Raw genomic sequence first — 22799 nt, 5'->3', positions numbered from 1 at the left:
CCCTTGCTTTTTCTTTTCTTTTTTTAAGACTTCCTTACTCTTAAACTTCTGCCTTATCTTTTCCCTATTCCTCCTCCTTAGAATACTCCCTGTATACTCTGGATTGAATACTCCCTGAATATATCCTTGGAATGAACCCAGTCCTAGAAAAACAAATAATGGTTGTTCTCTACCTTCAGGTCACTGGCATTACCAGGAGGACTATGGGAAAGATTTAGTTGCAGTACACATGCATTCCCAGTACAGCCAGCTGCTCATCATCTGTCTTTCTCTCCTTCTAGCTATATACAGGTTGGGCCCCAGTCATGGAGAAATGCCATGGGTGTGCGTCTACCCACATGGACATCCTTTCCTTGAAGAACCAGTGCCTGGCCACATTTCTTTACCCAAAGATGTCAGAGAAACCACCCGGGCATGTGTCTGCCCACTCAGACATCCTCTCCTTGGAGAACCGGTGCCTGGCCACCCTTCCTGACCTGAAGACCTTGGAGAAACCACCCGGGCATGTGTCTGCTCACTCAGACATCCTCTCTTTGGAGAACCGGTGCCTGGCCACCCTTCCTGACCTGAAGACCTTGGAGAAACCACCCAGGCATGTGTCTGCTCACTCAGACATCCTCTCCTTGGAGAACCGGTGCCTGGCCACCCTTTCTGACCTGAAGACCTTGGAGAAACCACCCAGGCATGTGTCTGCCCACTCAGACATCCTCTCCTTGGAGAACCGGTGCCTGGCCACACTCACCATTTTAAAGAGCACTGTGTCTATCAGCCCCTTGGTCCAGAATCTCCAGATATCTCACTTGGCTCAAGCTGATCTGTGCAGCCTGAACAGCAGCAACCACCTGCTCTCTGAGCCTCCAGCCTCGAGGGCGCAGTGCCTCTCTGACGGACGAGGCCTTCTGACCTGCTCCAGGGTCTCGAAAACCATCTCTGCCCCAGAGAGAGTTCAGGAAGCAGCTCTGGTAATGGCTCCGGGCAGTTGTGTTCACTGCAGCCGTATGTGTTGGATGCTCTAGTCACTAGCTTTCAGTGCCACAGTGTCCCTCTGTTCTGCATCTGTGTACCCTCTCTCCTCACAATCTCTTCCTGCGGTGCCCTTTACCCAAAGGCTGTCTTCATCAGCATCAATACTCTTATTGCACATATAGTTCAGAGGTTCTGAAAATAGAGCAAAAGTAGATTTTGTTCTTGGAAAGCCTCTGCATGGGAGGAGAGCTGGCATTATATTGCAGAGCAGAGTCAGTCAGAGACACAGCTGTAATACCCTGGATCACTTCACTGTGTGTGCATGTGCAAACACACGTCCACTTACACATCTGTATAAACACCCTTGGTATACAGGTCAGGATCGATAGACAGATACACATTCCTTCTGTGGAGACTTGAGATTTGGACTGAGGGAAAGGTGAATCTGAGCCTTCCCCCTTCTCTGCCTATTATTACAAGCCACTCAACCTTGGGCAAGACTCTTAACCCTTTGAAGCTTTCATTTTCTTACCTTTAAGATGAAGTCAGTGAAAGTCCACCTCATAGGGTCATTGTCAGGATTACAGCTACTGCCACCTTACATTTATTTAGGGCTTTGCAATTTGCAAAGAGTCATATACACATCCCATTTAATCTTCTAACAGCCCCAACAGGTAAGTGGCAGAGGATGAGGAAGCTGAGGCTCAGAGAGTAAGATCACGATTGCTGGGGGATTAATCCGGGACTTGGTCTTTTTTTCTTCTAACTCCATAATACCTTAATATCAATTAGAAGATGTGTTGTGAGGGGCCCCAGGTTTCTAGGCTATGAAATCAATAAGAAGATGAAAGCAGATCATGAATCATCTGAGCAAATACTCAGAATGTTGATTTGGGAAAGGGTGTGTGTGTCTCACTCCATCAGACAGGATAGATCCATGCTAGGGTTGAAGGGAGAGGAGTTTAGGTGCTAGAAGGTAGATGTGGACTCTTCCTAGCCCTGGATGTTGCTTTCAGCTCTCTGTCTGTTTGAGGGGCTGCTGGTATATGCTGGGATTAATAACTGCCACTATCCCCAGGGTCAGTGGTCATCTTCACGAGAGAAAAAGCCAGAAGAGAAGGAATGGGCAGAGGCTCAAATGCCTTTTTATAGCCTAAGCTTGGGAGAGGAGGAAGAGATGGAGGAGCTGGCCCTGAAGCTCACCCCTGGGGACTCTGAATCTCATCCTGAGCCTACTGAACAAGTCCTTCAGGAAGTGAAGGTAAAAGTTCCGGAGCTGGGAGAGGTTGGTGGTGGTGGAGGGGAAGGCATGAGGAAGATTAGAAGAATGATCACCAAAGGCTGATCCAGATCCCCTCAATGGAAAGAGAGGACAGGAGCTCTGGTGTTTCACTTGCTAATCCTCTTTTCAACCTCTTAGCCATCTTCCTGAATCTGGGTTCTTTCTGTCGGTCTTTGCCTTTGTAAGTTGGCCTGAGTGGATGCTTAAGTTGGTCTTTCTGACCCCTTTCCCCCCTTTCTTCCCTCTCTTTCTCAATTCCCAGATGGTTCTCATGAGTTTTCTGTGTTCTTCGCTGGTGGCAAATGTAAACACAGATGACGCAGCAGACTCTTCCCAGGCTTTCCTCCTCAAAGTCTGTAGCGAAGTTGCCCGCTTTGAGCCTGAATTTATCCTCAAGGTATTGTGACGTGAAGGAAGGGATGGGAGTGGGAAGCTAGGAGGAAGGGAATTTGGTTATGGTGTATGAGGGGGATGGTGGGCAGCTTCGTATTAGGGGCGGGAGGAGCTTTACTTAAGAAGACAGTAGGATCTCTGGGTGAGCCTGAGGCCCAGTCCCTAGGGTTCTCTGAGGAGGAGGGGAAGAGAGGATTGAGAAAGAGTATACTAGGGTTTGTTTATTTAGTAAGTTCAGTTCAGTTCAGTTCAGTCGCTCAGTCATGTCTGACTCTTTGCGACCCCATGGACTGCAGCACACCAGGCCTCCCTGTCCATCACTAACTCCCAGAGTTCACTCAAACCCATGTCCATCGAGTTGGTGATGCCATCCAGCCATCTCATCCTCTGTCGTCCCCTTCTCCTCCTGCCCCCAATCCCTCCCAGCATCAGAGTCTTTTCCAATGAGTCAACTCTTCCCATGAGGTGGCCAAAGTACTGGAGGTTCAGCTTTAGCATCATTCCTTCCAAAGAACACCCAGGACTGATCTCCTTCAGAATGGACTGGTTGGACCTCCTTGCAGTCCAAGGGACTCTCAAAAGTCTTCTCCAACACCACAGTTCAAAAGCATCAATTCTTCGGCACTCAGCTTTCTTCACAGTCCAACTCTCACATCCATACATGACCACTGGAAAAACCATAGCCTTGACTAGACGGACCTTAGTCAACAAAGTAATATATCTGCTTTTTAATAAGTGAAAGTGAAGTCACTCAGTCGTGTCTGACTACTTGTGACCGCATGGACTGTAGCCTATCAGGCTCCTCCCTCCATGAGATTCTCCAGGCAAGAGTGGGTTGCCATTTCCTTCTCCAGGGGATCTTCCCGACCCAGGGATCGAACCCAGGTCTCCTGCATTCCAGGCAGACGCTTTAACCTCTGAGCCACTAGGGAAGCCCCACAGGCTAAATACACAATGCCTTGAGGGCTATACCAAAAGATATAATGATACTTGGATCTGGCTCTTAGGGCATGTGTGGTATTGTTAGGGAAACAAAAGCAATCCCAGATATTATGTAAATGCAAATGGAGTAGTAGATAGCAAATATCTCAGAAGCAGAGAAGAGGGGGAAAATATTTCCTATTAGACTTTGGAAGATGGCAGGATAAATCAGCAGTCTGTAAAGTGAGAGGGGTCTTCCAAAGAGGGAAAGTGAAAGTATTAGTCACTCAGTCATGTCCAATGTTTGAGACCTCCAGTCTCCTCTGTCCATGGAATTCTCCAGGCAAGAATACTGGAGTAGGTTGCCATTCCCTTCTCCAGGGGATCTTCCCAACCCAGGGATCGAACCTGAGTCTCCTGCATTGCAGGCAGTTTCTTTACTGTCTCAACCGCCAGAGAAGCCCTCCAAACAGGGAAAGGGTTAAAGGCCCTTAAGTGGGGGGTATGGAGACTTAGGAGAAGACTGGTGAATAAGGGCTAGATTATGGAGCATGTAGAATGCCAAGCCAAGAAGCTTGGACTTTATAGACAATATGGAGGGCTCAGGAAAGGTTTTATGCAGGCAGGTTAGATAAGGAAGTTAGTTTATGGCATGATGCTATGAAGAGGTGGCTGAGAGGCCAGTGCTACCTACCCTGTTCCCTAGGCATCTCTGTACACCAGGCAGCAGCTGAATGTCCGGGATGTGGCCAACAAAGTCTTGGCTATTGCTGCCTTCCTGCCACTCTGCCGCCCCTACTTGCGACGGTACTTCTGTGCCATCGTCCAGTTGCCTTCTGATTGGATCCAGGTAGCCAGGTTCTACCAGGTACGGCATTCAGTTTCCCGAGCTTGGATTCTCACTTGGTTCCCTTTCCTTTGCTCACTGCATCCCTGGAGAAAACTCTCAGACACTTTGACCTGCTGTCTCAAGCCCGGTGCCCAGACAGGACAGTTTCTTGCAGTACCAGGCTGGGTTGCCCAACAGGGAGGGCGTGATTGAGAAGGGCTGGGCGGAGTTTGAGAAAAATTGGTGTTACTCTGGACCTCGTGTTTACAGTGAAGAGAAGGAGACTCTGAGAAGTCTGCTGACAGGTCCAGGACCACAGAAACTGTCGTTGTCGAGCTGGGGATGGGGACTTGGTATCCTGTGCTGTCACTGAACCCCATGAAGTGGTCTCACCCTTGATGGTTTTTCATCTCTTTGACAGCTCCTGTGTGGAGAACAGGAAGACTGTCTTGCTCCCCTGCCTGCCTGCCTGCGTGCTGCGATGAGGGACAAATTTTCCCAGTTTGATGAGTACCAGCTGGCTAAGTACAACCCTCGGAAGCACCGGGCCAAGCGGCGCCCCCGACGGCCACCCCGCCCTCCAGTCAGTCCCTGCCTCAACCCTGGTCATTTACAGCCTGGCCCCTTTTTCCCCAGAAAGTTGGCGGGGACGGGGGGCAAGGTGAGGGAACACACTGATTCCCCCCCCGCCGCCCCAACCTCCTCTGAACAACTGACATGTTTCTACCACCAGGAACAGAAGGAGTCAGAGAAATGCAGAGGAGCCGAGTAGCGCTCAGGCAGCGGAGAGCGGGGCCCTCCTCTTTCCCAGCCGCTTCCTTTGGATAGAGATGGGCTGTTGGAATGGGTCTCTCTAGGGACAACCATCGCCTCCCTTTTTGAAACGGTTTCTTCTGTCCTTACAGAAGGAACATACATTTTCTGAGACACAGACCTATTTGCCAAGGTTCATTTGGCCTATTCGAGGTGAACAGAGGATGGTGAGTGCTTTTCTGGGGTTCTAAATGTACATGTACAATCTTTTCTCAATTAATACTTTGAATGGAATTCCACTGGGTCTAGAAATACTAGTAGTGGGTGTAGTAGGCACATGCCAGTGTCCTTGGAATTCTCAGCTGTGATTTTGGGGCTTTGAGAACACTGGGAAAGGCTCCTTTTGTTTCCATTTTGCTCTCCTTTGTATCATTCTTTACTGACAGATGTCATGTCCAGCTGGATAAGCGAGTTAAAAACATGAAATCTCCACCTTCCACAAATTTAAAAAAATAAGCCCAATAAAAATTTTTTATTTTCTTTTTTACTTTAAGAACACTAGTCTTAGTGGTTAGGGCTTCCCAGGTGGCTCTAGTAGTAAAAAGCCACCTGCCAACGTAGGAGACACAAGAGATGCAGGTTCAGTCGTGGGGCTGGGAAGATCCCCTGGAGGAGGGCATGGCAACCCGCTCCAGTAGTTTTGCCTGGAGAATCCCATGGACAGAGGAGCCTGGCGGGCCACGGTTGCCATAGGGTCTCAAAGGGTCGGACACGACTGAAGTGACTTAGCATGTGCACGTACACACGCTTAGTGGTTAAGAGCATAGAATCTGGATCCAGACCACCTAGTTTTGAATCCCACCCCATCCCCACTCCTTACTTGCTGGCTGTGCAACCTTGGTCAAATGAGTTACCTTCTCTTGCCTCATTTTCCTCACATATAAAATGAATCGAATAATAGCAGGACCTACTTGACTGGGTTTTTTGTGAGGACTAACTAAATCAGTTACTGTATTTAAAGGATTTCTAACAATACCTGGATCTGAATGATGATATCATCATCATTAAAATAAGATTATTAGGGAAATATATTAGTATTACAAGAAAACACATCTTCAGTTGGTCCACTGGTCTTTTCATCCTATTAATATATCCCAAACTTAGCTCTTCTAAGACAGAAGATTCTGAAAGCCAGCTTCTTTCATTTTTAAACTCCTCACAGCTTACATTGTGCTCCAGTTGCATGTTTTAAGTCTCAGACATTTGTTCCCCAACCAGGGATTGAACCCATGTCTCCTGCAGTGGAAGCCTGGAGTCTTAACCACTGGACCACCAGGGAAGCCCATCAATGATTTAAATAAGAGCTGCTTTCCCTCTCTCTCCCTCTAAGAACCAGCTGTTCTCTGTTTAGTCAATCCCCATCTTGCTTTTGACAAGCCATTCATCCATTGTTAACCATTGATAGTCCAACTTGTATAGGTGAAACACAGTGACCCCACACAGCTACTCAGAAGCTCCTGCCGCTGAAGAGTTTTACTCTTTAGTCCTATTCTTTGTCAAATCTAGGTGTAGGATGGTCTTGTTTTCTGAAGAAAATGACCATGTGATAGATTGAATGACCCCTGTGGGACTTGGGAATATTTCCACAGTTTGAGACAACCTACGGTTCCACGTCAGAGAAAAAGAGTGAGCAAAGCTTCACCCTGAAGAAGTTGGTGCAGAGACTGCACATCCATGAGCCTGCACAGCTTGTCCAGGCCCTGCTGGGCTGCAGGTGAGAAGATGCACACTCCATCTGGATAACCCCCTGAACCTTCAACACCCATAGCCCCAGTCCTTATAGTTTGAGCAGACCTGGCTTTAACTGGGACTTACTGGGTTTGACTGACTCACTGCTCCTTTCGGAGTTATTTTCAGATGCCTTTGAAATAATGTTTTTCCTTGTCTGTTTCAGATATCCCTCCAACCTACAGGCCTTTTCTCGAAGCCACCTCCCAGGGCCCTGGGATTCTAGCAGAGCCGGGAAGCGGATGAAGCTCGCTCGACCAGAGACCTGGGAGCGGGAGCTGAGCTCACGGGGAAACAAGGCCACTGTCTGGGAGGAACTCATCGGTAGAGTGACCTTGACTATCATGCTCCCTTCCTGTCTTGCTCACTCATGCCTCTACATTTTGGCCCCTGAAAGAGAAGTTTCCATGGCATGGTACAGTTATTCTCACTTGGTAGTTCCATCATTGGAAATGATTGGATTTAACAGGTCTGCTGTTGACCACACCAAAGGGGCCAGTGGCCTCTGCTTTGAATAGCACTGACATCATAGGTAGGTCATTATTTCAGACGTGACTAGGTGATATGTCAGGTGATATAATACAAGCCTTTATCAATACATGACGAAAGCATTACCTTCTCTCTGACATCAGTTGTGTCGATACCTGTGTCACTCTTCCAGACAAAGTAGGACTGGGACATGGCACACTGAAATCTCCACCAAAGCCCGTTTTTAGGACACAGATGTTCCAGGTCATATGCCCACATGAGTAAAAAGAATTCAGTGGGGAGGACCAACTTACTCTCAGTCTGTTTTCTGGCTAGTTTATTTTTAACTGTAGAAGGCCCTTTTTACTCCATGTTTTCTTTTACTTCCTCCTTCATCTTTGAAAGTTTAAAATCAGCTTCTTTCTGTTGAAAAATATCAGACTGTAGACTTTTTGACTGCTTGCGGGTGTCTTGCGTTTGTTTTGTTTTCGTTTGTTTGGTTTTTAGTTGACTGTGTCAGGTATTAGTTACGGTGAGTGGGATCTTCCTTGCACCCGTGGAATCTTTCATTGTGTTGCACCGACTCTCTAGTTGTGTGCAGGCTCAGTAGCTCCACAGACAGCATGTGAGATCTTAGTTCCCTGACCAGGGACTGAACCCGAGTCCCCTGCATTGCAAGGTGGACTCTTATCCATCCACTGGACAAGCAGAAAGGACCACGAGAAAGTCCTGGCTGTTTGAGTTTTATGGACTTCATATTTTGGAGCTTCAGAAACCCAAGCTGGCTTTTCTTTCTCTGTGAGCTCTCACTTAGAGATTGTACTCAGGGCAGACCGAACAGCTCAGCCGCTTATCATCCCTCTCACTTTGTGATTGTCACTGATGGTGTATATATCAGAATCACATGAGAATTAAAACACAAAAGACACACACACACATACACACATGCTTGACAACCTTCTCCCTCCCCAACATTTGGTACAACTTGGGTAGAGTGGGATAAAGAGACCTGGATGGCAGCTAGCATGTTTTGGTGATTCTAGTATGCATCATCTCCACTTCCTCCCTCTGACCCTGAAAATTAAAACTGTGCCATTTATCTTGGTTGAGACAAATGCCCATAATCTAATCCAGTGGTCCCCAGCCCACTGGATTATATATTGCAGAGATAATTTTGGGGATACACCAGAATATATGTACATGTATTTTTAAAAATTTTATATGTGTACTAATAAATTATGTACTTTAGGAACTACATAACTTATATAAATATAGCTATGAAGATAAATGTAAAAAATAAAGTATACAATATAAGATAAAATATAATTAGATATACAGATCCCTCTTTGGTCCTCAGAGACTCATTAGTAACTCATTAACAGATTTTTTAGAATGAAATCAGTGAACTACTTCATCTATAGAATGAGTATTCATTTTATTTTCTAGTGTATCAAAGAATATGATATTGAATTTAATTTCTTATCAAATTGATCTGGTATATCTTTCATATATAGCAACATTTGAGCAAAACTTATGAGTTGACAAAGGATGCCATAGGTCATGACTTGTCACATACCACTTACACTGTGTATACAACTTAATTGTTTCACACAATCTAACTCAGAAGAAGACTTATGACTGGAGAACCCCAGGACTTCCAGGAGGCTGAAAGCTTTCTAGCTATAATTCAAATGAGACTTATGTAACCTTAAAAAAGTACCACCACTTTCCTAATGAAAGCTGTTGATGGTAGGCCTAGTGACTGGGATGTGGGTTGGGGCCTCATAGGCCAGAGCTGTAATGTGGTCTGAGTGTGTTTTGGGGGGGTACCCGGGAAAAATATCACACCTCCTGTTTATGTCTACCTTTATCGAAAGAGTGTTTCCAATATTTACTAAACAGATTGAACCCCTGTAATCACTTAGTCCATGTTACATGGTTGCTAGTACTCCATGTATATAATTTATAAGATTACACTTGGAAATTTCTCTTTTAGCCATCTAAAAAGTTTGGAAATCATTACTGTAGAGAATGTATTTTGCCAGTTGAGCCCAGTCTCAGGACTGGAGCCAACAAAGTGATGACCTAAGTTGTTTGTTGAAATAGCTAATTCCATAAACGTACAGATTTTGCTCCAAGACCAGGCAACCCAATTTTTATCTTTCCAGGCCTTTAAAACATTTTGTGGACAATAGATCACTTATTAGTACCTCATTTCCTCTAACGTAAATATTCTACCTGGCCTCTGATCATCTTGCTCTGACCTCTGACCTCTCTCATTCATCCTTTGTTTGCTTTTGTCATCCTGTGTCTACCTTCGGCAGACAGTGGGAAGCTTCCCTTCATGGCCATGCTTCGGAACCTGCGCAACCTGCTGCGGGTTGGAATCAGCGCCCGTCACCACGAGCTTGTGCTGCAGAGACTCCAGCATGCTGTACGTGTGAGGGGCGGGGAGCCAGGCTTCTCCGAGTGGCTGGGGAAGGTCATAGCCACTATGCTGTTTGAGAACTTTCCTTTTTATCTTCTGAGATCATTTCTGTGATTTAACTCGCTTAGGAGGGAGTCTGATATAAAAGAAACGGAACCTTCTGTTACTTCCTCTCCTTTTTTCTTTCCTCATCGTCTCTCAGGACATCTATTCTTTTCTACCTTTGTCTAATATCTATTTTGTCCTTTCCCACCTTCCCACAGGTCTAATAGAGGGGTTATCTCATCTTGCTGGCCCTTGAAGCCTCTGATGCTCCCCATCCCTCTTGGTCCTCTGCTCATGACCCCTCTCTTGCTTTGCAGAAGACGGTGATCCACAGTCGGCAGTTTCCATTCAGATTCCTTAATGCTCATGATTCCATCAATGACCTTGAGGCTCAACTCGAAAAGAAAGGTAATAAAGCTCTTCTTCCAACTCCTGTTTATCTCTCATGTCTGAGAACAGATGAGATAGCAGCACTGGTATTTTCAGCCTCTTACTTTCCACTCACAGTGTATGGGGCGGGCAGAGGTCAGACACTGGCCAGCCTCAGGAGTCGGGACTCAAGACAGCATTGATGGGAAGATAAGAGGAGGGAATAGAAGCTGCCTAACTCAGATACTTACCTGTTGCCACCCAGAGTTGCCATTTCCTTCCAACACACAACTGATAAAGCAGATAATAATTAAAAACACAAAATATGGCAAGAAGCATGCCTATTCCTGGCAGTTTCGCCAACCAAGCCGTCGGGAACTTCGGACAGCAATGATGATCCCTGTGATATATGAACAGCTCAAGCGGAAGAAGCTGAAAATACACAAGGCCAGGTGTGTGTGTGAGTATGTGCTATCTGGGAGCAAAGGGTGGGCGTGAGAGGCACCCTAAAAGGGCTTGGAAGTCATCTGGAAACCTAGCTTTTATTCTGTGAAAACATGCTTGTCAGTCATCCTAGTCGCTGAAACTTGACTGTTTCCCAATCGTCTTTTGCATAGAAAACCTAGTCTTTAACCTTGTCCTGCAGAGAGATCGTGAAACAAAACTAGTGTTTGGCCTCACTCTGTTATCTGTGGTTGCCTTGTTGGCTTCTGTGGACTCTGTCAGCCTATGTAGCATTTCCCTTTGTCCACGATAGTGCCTCTCCCCCTGTGCTCTGGTTCATGCTCTTCTTCCTTTTTCTTCTCTGTCTTTTCTGTTTCTTTTTCTTTTTGTGTCTCTCTTCTGTGAATTTTCTGACCCATTCACTTTCCTTTCTCTTTTGATACATATAAAATTGTTATCCTCAAGCAGACTCAAAGATAGGTATAAAACCGGTTCTGTAAGCTTGATGAGTTCCCAGTATGTTGTCCTTTTAGATACTTCTTCATTCATTTTCATTCACGACAAATGCAGGTCTCATCTAACCTTCTAATAGGACTCAGTGGCCAGGACTCGCCTGCGTCAGTGGGTCAGTGGCTGAACACAGGGCCGTTAAAGAATTAAGCTGAGGGTGTAGTCCTAACAGTGTGTCTTTGCTGGTCAGTTTGGTAGCCACCAGCTACATGTGGCTCTTGAGCACTTGAAGTGTGACTAGTGGGAACTGAGATGTGCTGGATTTTGAGGGCAGTGTGAAGAAGGATGCAAAATATCTCATTTTTAATTTTTGTATTAACATGTTGAAGTGAGAAATACATATATACATTAGACTAAAGTAAATGTGATATTAATCTTTCCTGTTTCTTTTTACTTTTTAAAATATGGCTACTAGAAAAACTTGCATTACATGTATAATTTCAATTTCATTTCATTAATTGTAATTTATTTCTACTGGATAGGCAATGGTAGAGACTGCTGGCTTCTCTAGATTAAAAAAATGATGAAAAAAATTAAGCATGTACACAGGTAATGAGAATAACATAATGGACTCTCATTCAGTGAAAAATCAAGATTTTACCAGCCTTCCTTTCCTGATCCCTCTCTTTTCTTTTTTTGAAGATGTTTTTAAAAACAAATGCCAAATAATATGATACATTTTCTATCATTCCCCCATATTTACTAGCTGGAGCTCTGAAAAGAACCACCCTCTGTGAACTAAAGCTATTTAGTTACTCTGAAATAGAGACTGTCTTGGAAAGGTGGGATGAATGTTTCTTTTTCCTTTAATTGCCATTTTTCAGAGTAAGAAGTTAGTGTTTGTTCTTCAAATTGCAATTTAAAAATAAGCAGCAGTTGGAAATTTCCTGGTACTCTGACTACTGGGGCCGGTTTTGTCCCTGGTTAGGCAGCTCATCTATCCGAAGCTGCCCTGCACAGCCCCCACCCCACAAAAAAGTTGCAGTTAAATCTTGCCTCATGAAGTAAATATGGATTGATGTGGTAAGCATGGCAAGCAGTGTCTGAGAGTGGGTCTACTCCATGGGATAGATTAACAGAGTTCTGTAGAATGGGGCCAAGGGAAGTTCTGTCCCTATTTTTTCTACTGACACTGGAGACAGGCTGTGGATGGGTGGAAACTTAATACTTGAGTGGCAAGTTCTCATCTTCCTGCCTGCGTCCAAGTGGCAAACAGAGAAGCCCCTGAGCCCTCCGTCTGTTTCTTTCCTGCCTGCAGACAGTGGAAATGTGACCGTGAGATGCTGGCTCGGTATCGACAGGCCCTGGAGACAGCTGTGAACCTCTCCGTCAGACACAGCCTGCCCCCACTGCCGGGCCGCACCCTCCTGGTCTATCTGACAGATGCCAGTGCAGACAGAATCCTTCCCAAGAGCAACCCACAAGGGGTAAGACGCTCCTGCTCGGCAGGCGGATTCTTTACCACTGAGTCACCTGCGAAGCCCTTCTACTTTTGTGGGGAGAGGATTTGTTTATTTACTTGTGTGGCTGTGCCAGGCCTTAGTTGTGGCATGCAGCATCTTTAGTTGTGGCATGTGGGATCTACTTCCCTGACCGTGGATTGAATCTGGATCCCCTGAATTGGGAGCATGGAGTCCATCACCAGAGAAGTTTTTGAAACTATTTCAGCTGGGGACTTGGTCCACTTTTCCCTAACCAGTGAAGACATTTGGTCTCCAGATTTGGGTGGGCAAAGTGGATTCTAAAATAGGGGAGCCGATTTCACCCTGATGCTTGTCCAATCAGCCCCCTCTGAACTATGTGCTGCTGTTGATCGCGATGATGATGGTACGGACGGAGCAGGTGGAGCTTTTGCTGTGTGGAGGGGGCATTGTGAAGACTGCTGTGATTAAGGCAGAGGAAGGCATCCTGAAAACTGCCACCGAACTCCAAGCTCAAGTTCAGGTCAGACACTTACCCCTACCTTGCAAAACTGCATAACTAGACAGATGCCTGGGAACAGCTAACTTCAGGAAAGGCTCGGATCTACTCAGTTCTGAAGATTAGCAGACTACAGTATTTGTTGTTTACTGACCATCTCCTGTGCAACTGCATGACATGAGTTTCTTTCCTTCAGAAGTCAGATGAAAACTGTGAACAGTCCCTGACTACTTTGGGGAAGCACTTGCTGTCTCTGGCTACCCAAAGGGTCCCTGTGAGTACTGCTCCTTCCCTGAGAAACTCTCCCTTCCTCCATGTTTTCCTCCACATGGATGTATCTCATTTTTCAAAGCTTCTTTGTAACCTGTGCACAATACCCTGCTGACTGCAACCCCCTACTCAGTGGTATGCTGGTAAATATTTTTTTTTATGCTGGTAGATATTTGCCTCAAAAACAATCTGGAAAAATCATCTTAGTTAATAGCTTTTGGTAATTTCCATGGTATAAATACTTCTTCCATGACTGATTTCAAACTATTCACATGCTTCATTGACCACAGAGTTAGAAAGAGTTGCTCAGTAGCACACCTTTGTATAGCAATTCTATAGTATATATAACATGGATGTAAATAAGGTCAAGAGTATTATATGGTGAAATGTGGTAAAATAATTAGGTAGTGATGATGTTTTAGTATTTATTACCTTTGTTTTTAATGTAATTTATTTTACTGTGAGCTTATACAATTTAATATTTAATGGTGGCCATATTTAACAGCTGGCTCACAGAGTTCTTATAAGTTTGACAGTCAACTTTTGTGAGCCTAAATGTGCCAGCTACACACTGCCCCTACCCCAAACTCCACTTTATTTTTTATTTTTGTTAAAAATTTAATATAATTTTAAAGGTTACGTTCCAAGTACAGTTATTATAAAATATCGAGTATAGTCGCCATGTACAATACATCCTTGAGCCTATCTCACACCCAGTAATTTCTGTCTCCCACCCCCCCCCCACCCCCATATTGCCCACCACTGGTAACGACTTGTTTGTTCTCCGTATGTGAGTTTGCTTCTTTTTTGTTTTATTCTCTAGGTTGTTGTATTTTTCAGATTCCACACATAAGTGATACCATATAGTGTTTGTCTTTGTCCTGTTTGACTTATTTCATTTAGCACAATGTCCTCCAGGTCTACCCATATTGCTGCAAATGGCAAATTTTCCTTCTTTTTTATGGCTGAGTAGTATTCCATTGTGTGTGTGTGTGTGTGTGTGTGTGTGTGTGTGTGTGTGTGTGTGTGTGTGTGTGTGTGTGTGACATCTTCTTTATCCATTCATGTTTGATGGATACTTAGGTTGCTTTCATATCTTGGCAACCCCTAATCCACTTTGATGCTCTTCATGTCAGGGTGAAATGACTTTTTGCACCCTAAGTATGCTCCAGAAAGGCCATTTACACCTACCTCAGAGTTCTCCTTGTTCCTCTGCCCTCAGAGATCCTGTCTCTTGATATGCTGAGCTCTTTGGCACCTCCCTGGGCTCAGCCCCTCCCCTTTCATCTTACAGGTGGACAGGGTCATTGTCTTTGGCCAAACTACAAACGAGAAACTGATAAATGCAGCCAAACAGCTCTTCTGGCAGCATGTGAATCCCAAGTGCCTCTTTGTTGGTGTTCTCCTAAGGGCAAGTTACCTGTAAGGGCGCTCATGGTCCTTGCTCAGTTCCAGCAGATAGTGATCCGTATTTCCTGTCTATCCCTACTAAAGCTTGGGATACTCCCACTCTCTAGGCCCCTCCCCATTTCTGCCTCTTACCTCTGTTGCGCTTCTAGTGCTGGAACCTTCTCTGAAGTCTTCAGCCTGGCCCCGTACCCCTTTGTGACGGTCCACCCCAGTTCTAGTCTAGCACAGAACCCTATTGAAGGTGCAGAGGTCGGGGTGGTGGTCCATCCTAGGGTGCTGGGGAGCAGTGACCCTGTGTTCTTGGCACTGTTCCTAACTGCTAGTGACTTCTTTCTTTGCCAGATGTACCGATTTGAATCCCAATGACGTGACACTCTCAGGCTGTACTGATGGGATACTGAAGTGAGTATAGCACGGACACTGGAGAGGTTGGGGGCTTTGTTAGAACATCTTTTAGAGATTATCTATGGCTTCTGCTCTAACCACTCCATTTTTAAGCAAGATAAAAGATTATTCTGCTTTTACAGCTGTCTAGGCTTGGCAGCAACATGATGTTACAGGTACCTGGGCATCTTCTATCTGTTGCCCCACCATTTTCAAATACTCTGCTGCTACTTTATTGTTCAAGTTGGCTGCTACAGCTCCAGCCATCACTTTTGTATTAATCTAGTGGGAAAGGAGAAAAGGGAACATAGCAGATTTTACTGTTTGCTTTTAAGGGTACAACTCAGGAGTTGGTCCCATCATTTCTATTCATTCTCTGAGGCTTTTGTTCCATTCCATTTCAGAGGAAGTACCATGTTAACTTTATTTATTTATGCCTGATCTACAGAAATCTTTGTTCTTCGTTTTTTCCTCCACTATTAGGCTTCCCACTTATTCGTTTTCTCCTCTTCCGTTTCCTTTGGATGCCACCCATTGCCTGATGTTAGGAAGCCTCATGCTCCTCCCTTCCCAGGGAGCTTTCATGGCTGGTACAGAGCTAATCAAGCCCAGAGCTGATCAACCTTAATCTTTACATCTTCATTCAGCCCAATTGCCCCTGGTCCAACAGAAAGCCTGTGATAACCATGCACACAGAAGGGGCTATGCCTGGGTTTCTTCTCGATTCCCTCATTCCTCTGGTTCTTCCTTCCTTATTTTAAATCTATGTTTATGGTAATCTTCCAAAGAAACTCCAGTTAACTGGTTGACCTAATTTAGCCATATCTTTGTCCCTTGCCTCCTCGGAAGACCTTCCTGATTTCCTCTCACTCTGCTGTTTCGTTCTCATTTATTTTGTCACTCTTTATTTCAGGTTCATTGCAGAGCGTGGGGCCTCCCGGCTTCTAGAACATGTAGGCCAAATGGACAAAATATTCAAGATTCCACCACCCCCAGGGAAGACAGGGGTCCAGTCTCTCCGGCCACTGGAAGAGAATATGCCAAGCCCCTTGGCTCCCGTTTCCCAGCTTGGGTCAGTCTGTTTTTGATGCCTTTGTGAACTGGGAGGGGCTTTAGTTGAAACCTAGAGAAACTCAAGTGACTGAAATTCTGGCTGTTGAGATGCTGCTTGCTCTATTTGCTGAGGAACATTTCTCCTTCCCAGGCAGGGGTTTGTCTAACACAGATGGTGAGCATGTCCCTTACTGTACTAGGGAGAGGGGGCTAGAAGGTGAGGCAGGCACTGGGCACCAGGGCTCAGACAGAGGCCTTCTTGGCACGGGCCGTGGCTTTCTCATCCTAGCTTTGCCAAATAGTAGCTGAAGTTTGGGCTAGTTGCTTGATGTCTTAAGCTGCAGTTTCTTTCATTTATTTATGTTGGGTTGCACTGGGCTTTTTCATTGCTGGGTGTGGGCTTTCTCTAGCTGTGGCTAGCGGGGCTATTCTCTAGTGGCTGTATGCAGGCTTCTCATTGTGGTGGCTTCTCCTGTTGTGGAGCACGGACTTGAGGCACACGTGCGTTAGTGGTTGTGGTGTGTGGGCCCGGTAGCTGTGGCTTATGGGCTCTAGAGCACGGGCTTAGTAGTTGTGGCACGCAAGCTTAGTTGCCCCATGACATGTGGAATCATCCCGGACCAGAGACTGAACCTGTGTCCCCTGCACTGGCAGGCAGATTTTTAACCACTAGGCCACCAGGGAAGTTCAAGCTGTAGTTTCTTGATCAGCAAATCAGATAGAAGGATTGTGCTTACCTCACAGTGCAACTCGGGCCCATTTCATGGGCAGGATAGTAGATGCATAATAATCATTGCTGACACAGGAGGGGAACACGAGAAATAGCCAGTGGGATTTAATTTCCAGGCTCTGCATTTGACATTACAAGCCTGTTATTCCCTGGAGGCCAGTTGGATACCCGCTGCCATCTGTTGTACCTGGCTCAGCAGGGTGAGGGGTGGTCACAGGCCTGTCTATGGGCTGTGGGGCTGACCCCTGGTTTACCCGCAGGTGGCGAAGCATCCGGCTTTTCATTTCCTCCACTTTCCGGGACATGCATGGGGAGCGGGACCTGCTGCTGAGGTCCCTGCTGCCAGCACTGCAGGCCCGAGCCGCCCCCTACCGCATCAGCCTTCATGCCATCGACCTGCGCTGGGGCATCACTGAGGAGGAGACCCGTCGGAACAGGTGTGGGGGCTGCTGAGAAGAGGGGCTGGGTTGGAGATGAGGGGCTTGAGTGGCGGCAGGGCTGGGGCTGCAAGGATGGCTGAGGGCTGTGGGCCAGAGGTGCTCTTTGGATGCTATGGGATGTGAGCCGGCCCCGTCTCCCTGACACGGTGCTCCCATAACCCTCCTGCAGACAGCTGGAAGTGTGCCTCGGGGAGGTGGAGAACTCGCAGCTGTTTGTGGGGATCCTGGGCTCCCGCTATGGCTATGTTCCCCCCAACTACAGCCTCCCTGACCATCCTCACTTCCGCTGGGTAAGACAGACACGGTTGGGGCAGGGGTGGGAGAAGTCACAGTGTGTCGAGAACCCCGGGACTCTGCACAGGCAGATCCTTGAGACTTGAAGTGAAACACAGGCAGAAGGTTCTGTGAGTGACCAAGTCCTAGGTGAGGGAATTCCTTTGGGAAATACCTCTGGGTTGGCCACAGGATGCGAGAGGTAGGCGGTCGGTCTGATTAGGCTTTGCCATCTGACAGAGCTGGGTTCTGATCACTCTTCCGTCACTGTGAGGCTTAATGGAAAATGGTTTATACTAATCTAGACTCAGCTTCTTCCTATGTTAAGGAGAAGCAGTGACGTCTACATTGCAGGGTTATTATGAGAATCAGAAATCTATTCCAAGAAGGCTCAAAAAAATGTCCAGCCTGTGAGAGGCATTCAATAAACGTTAGCTATTAGCTCTATTTTTACTGGCTAGTGTCTGGAGAGAGAGGGGAACGTTACCGAGGTGAAGTGCCCCAGGTCATGGCAGGTCTCACGGGAGGGAATAGTGTGACCAGGACTGAACCCACCTGCTCCCTGACCTCTCCCTGCAGGCCCAGCAGTACCCTGCAGGTCGCTCTGTGACAGAGATGGAGGTGATGCAGTTCCTGAATCGGGGCCTCCGCCTGCAGCCTTCTGCTCAGCCTCTCCTCTACTTCCGGGATTCTAGCTTCCTCAGGTACCTTCACAGAAGGCCAGATGGGCTCAGTGGGGGTGTCTTCTCTTCCTAATGTTCAGAGTACAAGAGGGGGTGCCTAGGATGGAGAAGCAGGAATCATAGAGCTTGCCTTGCAGCTGAAGGCAGGAGATCTCCATTGGAGAAATTTCTTGAGGAGTTTCAGGGAACCACAGCCAGGTCTGGTGGCTGGCGGAGGAGAGGTGCTTTGGTCTGAATCCAGCCCCACTCTTGGGGTGTCTTTGGTGGTCAGCTCTGTGCCAGATGCCTGGAAATCGGACTTTATTTCTGAGTCTGAAGAGGCTGCCCATCGGATCTCAGAACTGAAGAGCTATCTGAGCAGACAGGAAGGGATCACCTGTCGCAGGTGAGCTGGGAGAGGTAGGGAGCACCTGTCTGGAGAGATGCAATGAGGGGTGGGCCAGGCCTGCTCTGACCCTGCTTGTGCTCGCTCTGCCCACAGATACTGCTGTGAGTGGGGCGGTGTGGCAGCTGGCCGGCCCTATGTTGGGGGGCTGGAGGAGTTTGGGCAGCTGGTTCTGCAGGATGTGTGGAATATGATCCAGAAGCTTTACCTCCAGGTCAGCAGGAGTGCTGGTGGCCAGGGGGGTGGAAAGGGGGTAGGGTGTCCTGGGTGGGAAGTGACTTGGTGGGGGTGCTGTAAGTTTTAGGCCTGGGGTCCTGAGGAGTGTGGAAACATAGACAGTCACTGCCCCATGTGCCCTCAGCCTGGGGCCCAGCCGGAGCAGCCAGTGCCCATCCCAGATGACGACTTGGTCCAGGCCACTTTTCAGCAGCTAAAGAAGCCGTCGAGTCCTGCCCGGCCACGCCTTCTTCAGGACACAGTGCGGCAGCTCACGCAGCACCAGGGGAGGCTGAGCCTGGTGACCGGGCAGTCGGGACAGGGCAAGACCGCCTTCCTGGTACAGGGTCCCAGAGGCCTGGATGGGAGGGAGGGAGGGCTGCGTGTGCTCAGGAGGGCTAAGGAGGTGGGGCACCGGAAGCTGGCATATGTGACCATGTTTTCTGTTCTCTTCCCCCTCAGGCATCCCTTGTGTCAGCCCTGCAGGCTCCGGATGGGGCCACGGTGGCCCCCTTAGTCTTCTTCCACTTTTCAGGGGCCCGCCCTGACCACAGTCTTGCCCTCACCCTGCTCAGACGCCTCTGTGCCTATCTCCATAGCCAACTGGAGGAGCCAAGTGCCCTCCCCAGCACCTACCGGTGTGTTTCTCCCCCACCTAGACCGGCCTGCTGATAGCCCCTGATACCACCCCTGCTGACGCTGGCCCTCCCCCTCTGCACACAGGGGCCTGGTGTGGGAGCTGCAGCAGAGGCTACTGCCCAAGTCTGCTGAGTCCCTGAGAACTGGCCAGCCTCTGGTGCTGATCGTCGACGGGGCTGACAGACTGGTGGACCAGCGTGGGCAGCTGATCTCGGATTGGATCCCAAAGACCCTTCCCCGGGTGAGTGTGAGAAGGAGGCGAGGTGGGATGATGTAGGGAGAGGGGCTTCTCCAACAATATTCTCCCCGCTTTCCTTCTTCATCGCTACCCTTTTGTCCAAATCTCACAGGGGGTGCACCTAGTGCTGAGCGTGTCCAGTGATTCTGGCCTGGGGGAGACCCTTGAGCAGAGTCAGGGTGCCCACGTGGTGGCCCTGGGGCCTCTGGAGCCATCTGCCCGGGCCCGGCTGGTGCGAGAAGAACTGGCCCTGTATGGGAAGCGGCTGGAGGAGTCACCGTGTAACAACCAGGTTGGGTCCAGGCTGGGGCTGATAGATGTGAGGGCTGAATCTGGGAGCTGTGAGGATCTGAGTGCTGAAGCTACTAGCTGCCCTGCACAGACCAGCTCCTTCATCTTCTCAGGAAGTCTGTGCAGGGGAAGAGGACTGTGATTGCTGATAATACTACCTGGTCCTTTTCCCCTGGTGAATGGCTGTGGTTATCTATCTGGGTGGGCTGAACCAGCAGGTGCAGGGGGAGAGTGGGGCGAGCTGAGCAGAGAAGAGCCGGGCAGAGATGGCTGTGTCCTGAGCGACACGGTGGGTTTCTCCCCTGTGGGGGCTCTCAGAGAAGAGGCTGCCCGCACTGGGCTTGGTGCCCGAGTGGAGGGCAGTGGCCGGGGGCCGGCTCTCTGGTCCAAAGCTGAATCCTCGGCGTCTCGTCAGATGCGGCTGCTGCTGGTGAAGCGGGGGTCTGTGCTGCCGCTGTACTTGCGCTTGGTCACCGATCACCTGAGGCTCTTCACGCTCTACGAGCAGGTCGGTTGAGGATGTGACCCCTCACTCCTCATCTTCGGTATCCTAACCCCATTTCCCATTCACCATTCAACCTCTTCATCCGCATCCCTCACCCTTTCCCACCCTCCTCCTTTGCCACTTCTCATCCACACCCCCAACCTGCTTCCCTCCCACCAGTGTTTCCTTTTCATCCCTTCCCACGCTTTTCCCTGCTGCCCCCTCTCCTACCCACACCGAAGCTGCCTCTCCCCTTCCCTGCGCTGACGGAGGCCCCTCGCGTCCTCCCCCAGGTTTCCGAGAGGCTCCGGACACTGCCAGCCACCGTCCCTCTGCTGCTGCAGCACGTCCTGGGCACCCTGGAGCAGGAGCATGGCCCCGACGTCTTTTCCCAAGCCTTGGCCACTCTTGAGGCCACGCGCAGTGGTCAGCGCTTGGAGTGGGCTCAGGGGTTGGACGACCTTGGTTCTGTCGGAGTCTCAGCAGGCTGTGCAGGGAGTGATTAGGGATTAGGTGGGGATGGGTATGCTGCCTGGTTTAGGGCCTGAGCGACCTTGGGCTTTCAGGTCTGACCGTGGACCAGTTGCACGGAGTGTTGAGTGCATGGCGGATCCTTCCCAGGGGGACCAAGACCTGGGAAGAAGCAGTGGCTGCTAGTAACAGCGGGGACCTCTACCCCATGGGCCCATTTGCCTGCCTCATCCAGAGTCTGCGCAGGTACAAGTGCCCTCACTGAGCTCCCACTGACCTGTGCCTCCCCGTCTTTGAGGCAGGGCCCCTGTGACCCTCTCTCTTCATCCTCTTCCTCTCTTGGTATAGCCCCTGACACTTGTCTCCAGACCCTGCATGGCTGTCACTCAAGTTACCACTGTTTGAGGTGGGACTGGGAGCCCACCTCTGTGCCAGGCTGCTTACTGACAGGCCTTCTCCCTCTTCTCTTGCCTTCTTTCCCTCACACGGGGTCAGCTTGCTAGGGGAGGGACCCCTGGAGCGCCCTGGAGCCCGGCTCTGCCTCCAGGATGGGCCCCTGAGAACGGCCGCCAGGTGTCGTTACGGGAAGAGGCCGGAGCTGGAGAAGATGGCGCACCTCCTCACCGCAGGTGACTGCAGCCTGGTTAACCCCCAGGGCACTGAGCGTGGGGCCTGGTGCTCCCCATCGGCTGGCCTCCTCACCTGCCACCCCAGTGAGAGGATGGTTCTCACTGTAGCCTGAGGGATGTGATCTTTGGAGATGCTTCAGGGCCGAGCTCATCTCAGTGTCTCTTCCTGTGACTCACACCTGCAGCTCAGCTCTGGAAGACGTGTGACCCTGATGCCTCAGGCACCTTCCAAAGGTGCCCTCCGGAAGCCCTGGCAGACCTGCCTTACCACCTGGTTAGTCCCCAGAGCCCATCGGCACCTTCTCCCAAGGAACTGCTTTGGCCGTTCTGAGCCCCCTCTTCCCCCAACTGCCCCCATCATCCCCACGGCTGTTACCTGCCTTCCGCACTCTCTGTACCTCTCTTCTTTCAGCCCTCCTCCTTCAGGTCCTTTGTCCCAGCTCCTAAGTCTAAGTATCAGCTGCACGGGCAGGGTCCAAGACTAGACTGTCCCTCCTCACCAGCCTTGTCACATCCCTAATGAATTCAGTCTTACTTTCCAGCTTCAGAGCGGGAATCGTGGCCTTCTTGCCAAATTCCTCACCAGTCTGCATGTGGTGGCTGCACACCTGGAACAGGGTCTGACCTCTCAGCTCCTGGAGGCCCATGCCCTCTACGGTGAGATGAGTTACGGGCTGGAGTCTTCTCCAAGCTGTGGGGTCCTGGGTGTGTTCATGGGGTCCTGCTCAGAGGGAGCTGTAATGGAAGGAGCAGTTGATTTCTATTCCAAGGTAAAAAATGCCATGAGGGTAAGCAAGTGATTCTTAGGAGACTTTTTACTCAGCTCTCTTAAATCTTAGTGGCCATAAAATTACTTGGGAAACTTGTTCAAATTGCTGATACCTGGGTCCTCAGATTTGGTTTCCTAGGTCTAGAGTGAGACCCAAAGCTTTGTACTTTTTTAAAAAAATAGTTTTGTTTACTTGTTTATTTTTGACCGTGCTGGGTCTTCATCGCTGTTTGGGCTTTTCTCTAGCTGCAGTGAGAGGGGGCTCCTCTCTGGTTGCTGTGCACGGGCTTCTCACTGCGGCGGCTTCTCTTGTTGTGG

At 48.8% G+C, this 22799-nt stretch overlaps 1 protein-coding gene across 1 annotated transcript in view; it reads left to right on the top strand.

Moving 5' to 3' along the window:
- Positions 1–380: 380 nt before the first annotated feature.
- Positions 381–22799, top strand: part of TEP1 (telomerase associated protein 1) — a 33823-nt gene continuing 11404 nt past the window's right edge. The window contains exons 1-32 of the mRNA XM_068966741.1: positions 381–962; positions 2045–2227; positions 2511–2645; positions 4269–4430; positions 4813–4974; positions 5300–5371; positions 6794–6918; positions 7099–7256; positions 9725–9834; positions 10191–10281; positions 10508–10694; positions 12455–12623; positions 12982–13140; positions 13313–13390; positions 14681–14808; positions 15139–15198; positions 16094–16252; positions 17224–17400; positions 17573–17693; positions 18256–18380; positions 18631–18744; positions 18841–18958; positions 19106–19300; positions 19423–19598; positions 19684–19840; positions 19950–20129; positions 20544–20636; positions 20906–21038; positions 21179–21329; positions 21579–21712; positions 21898–21986; positions 22255–22369. Of these exons, the coding sequence (XP_068822842.1) occupies positions 393–962; positions 2045–2227; positions 2511–2645; positions 4269–4430; positions 4813–4974; positions 5300–5371; positions 6794–6918; positions 7099–7256; positions 9725–9834; positions 10191–10281; positions 10508–10694; positions 12455–12623; positions 12982–13140; positions 13313–13390; positions 14681–14808; positions 15139–15198; positions 16094–16252; positions 17224–17400; positions 17573–17693; positions 18256–18380; positions 18631–18744; positions 18841–18958; positions 19106–19300; positions 19423–19598; positions 19684–19840; positions 19950–20129; positions 20544–20636; positions 20906–21038; positions 21179–21329; positions 21579–21712; positions 21898–21986; positions 22255–22369 (4786 nt within the window). The 5' untranslated portion in view covers positions 381–392. The remainder of the gene's footprint in view (positions 963–2044; positions 2228–2510; positions 2646–4268; positions 4431–4812; positions 4975–5299; positions 5372–6793; positions 6919–7098; positions 7257–9724; positions 9835–10190; positions 10282–10507; positions 10695–12454; positions 12624–12981; positions 13141–13312; positions 13391–14680; positions 14809–15138; positions 15199–16093; positions 16253–17223; positions 17401–17572; positions 17694–18255; positions 18381–18630; positions 18745–18840; positions 18959–19105; positions 19301–19422; positions 19599–19683; positions 19841–19949; positions 20130–20543; positions 20637–20905; positions 21039–21178; positions 21330–21578; positions 21713–21897; positions 21987–22254; positions 22370–22799) is intronic.

The sequence above is a fragment of the Capricornis sumatraensis genome, chromosome 2 (genome assembly GCF_032405125.1).
Source record: "Capricornis sumatraensis isolate serow.1 chromosome 2, serow.2, whole genome shotgun sequence".
Lineage (NCBI taxonomy): Eukaryota > Metazoa > Chordata > Mammalia > Artiodactyla > Bovidae > Capricornis > Capricornis sumatraensis.
Note: the sequence above shows the minus strand (reverse complement) of the source record. Positions and strands in the feature narration are given on the sequence as shown.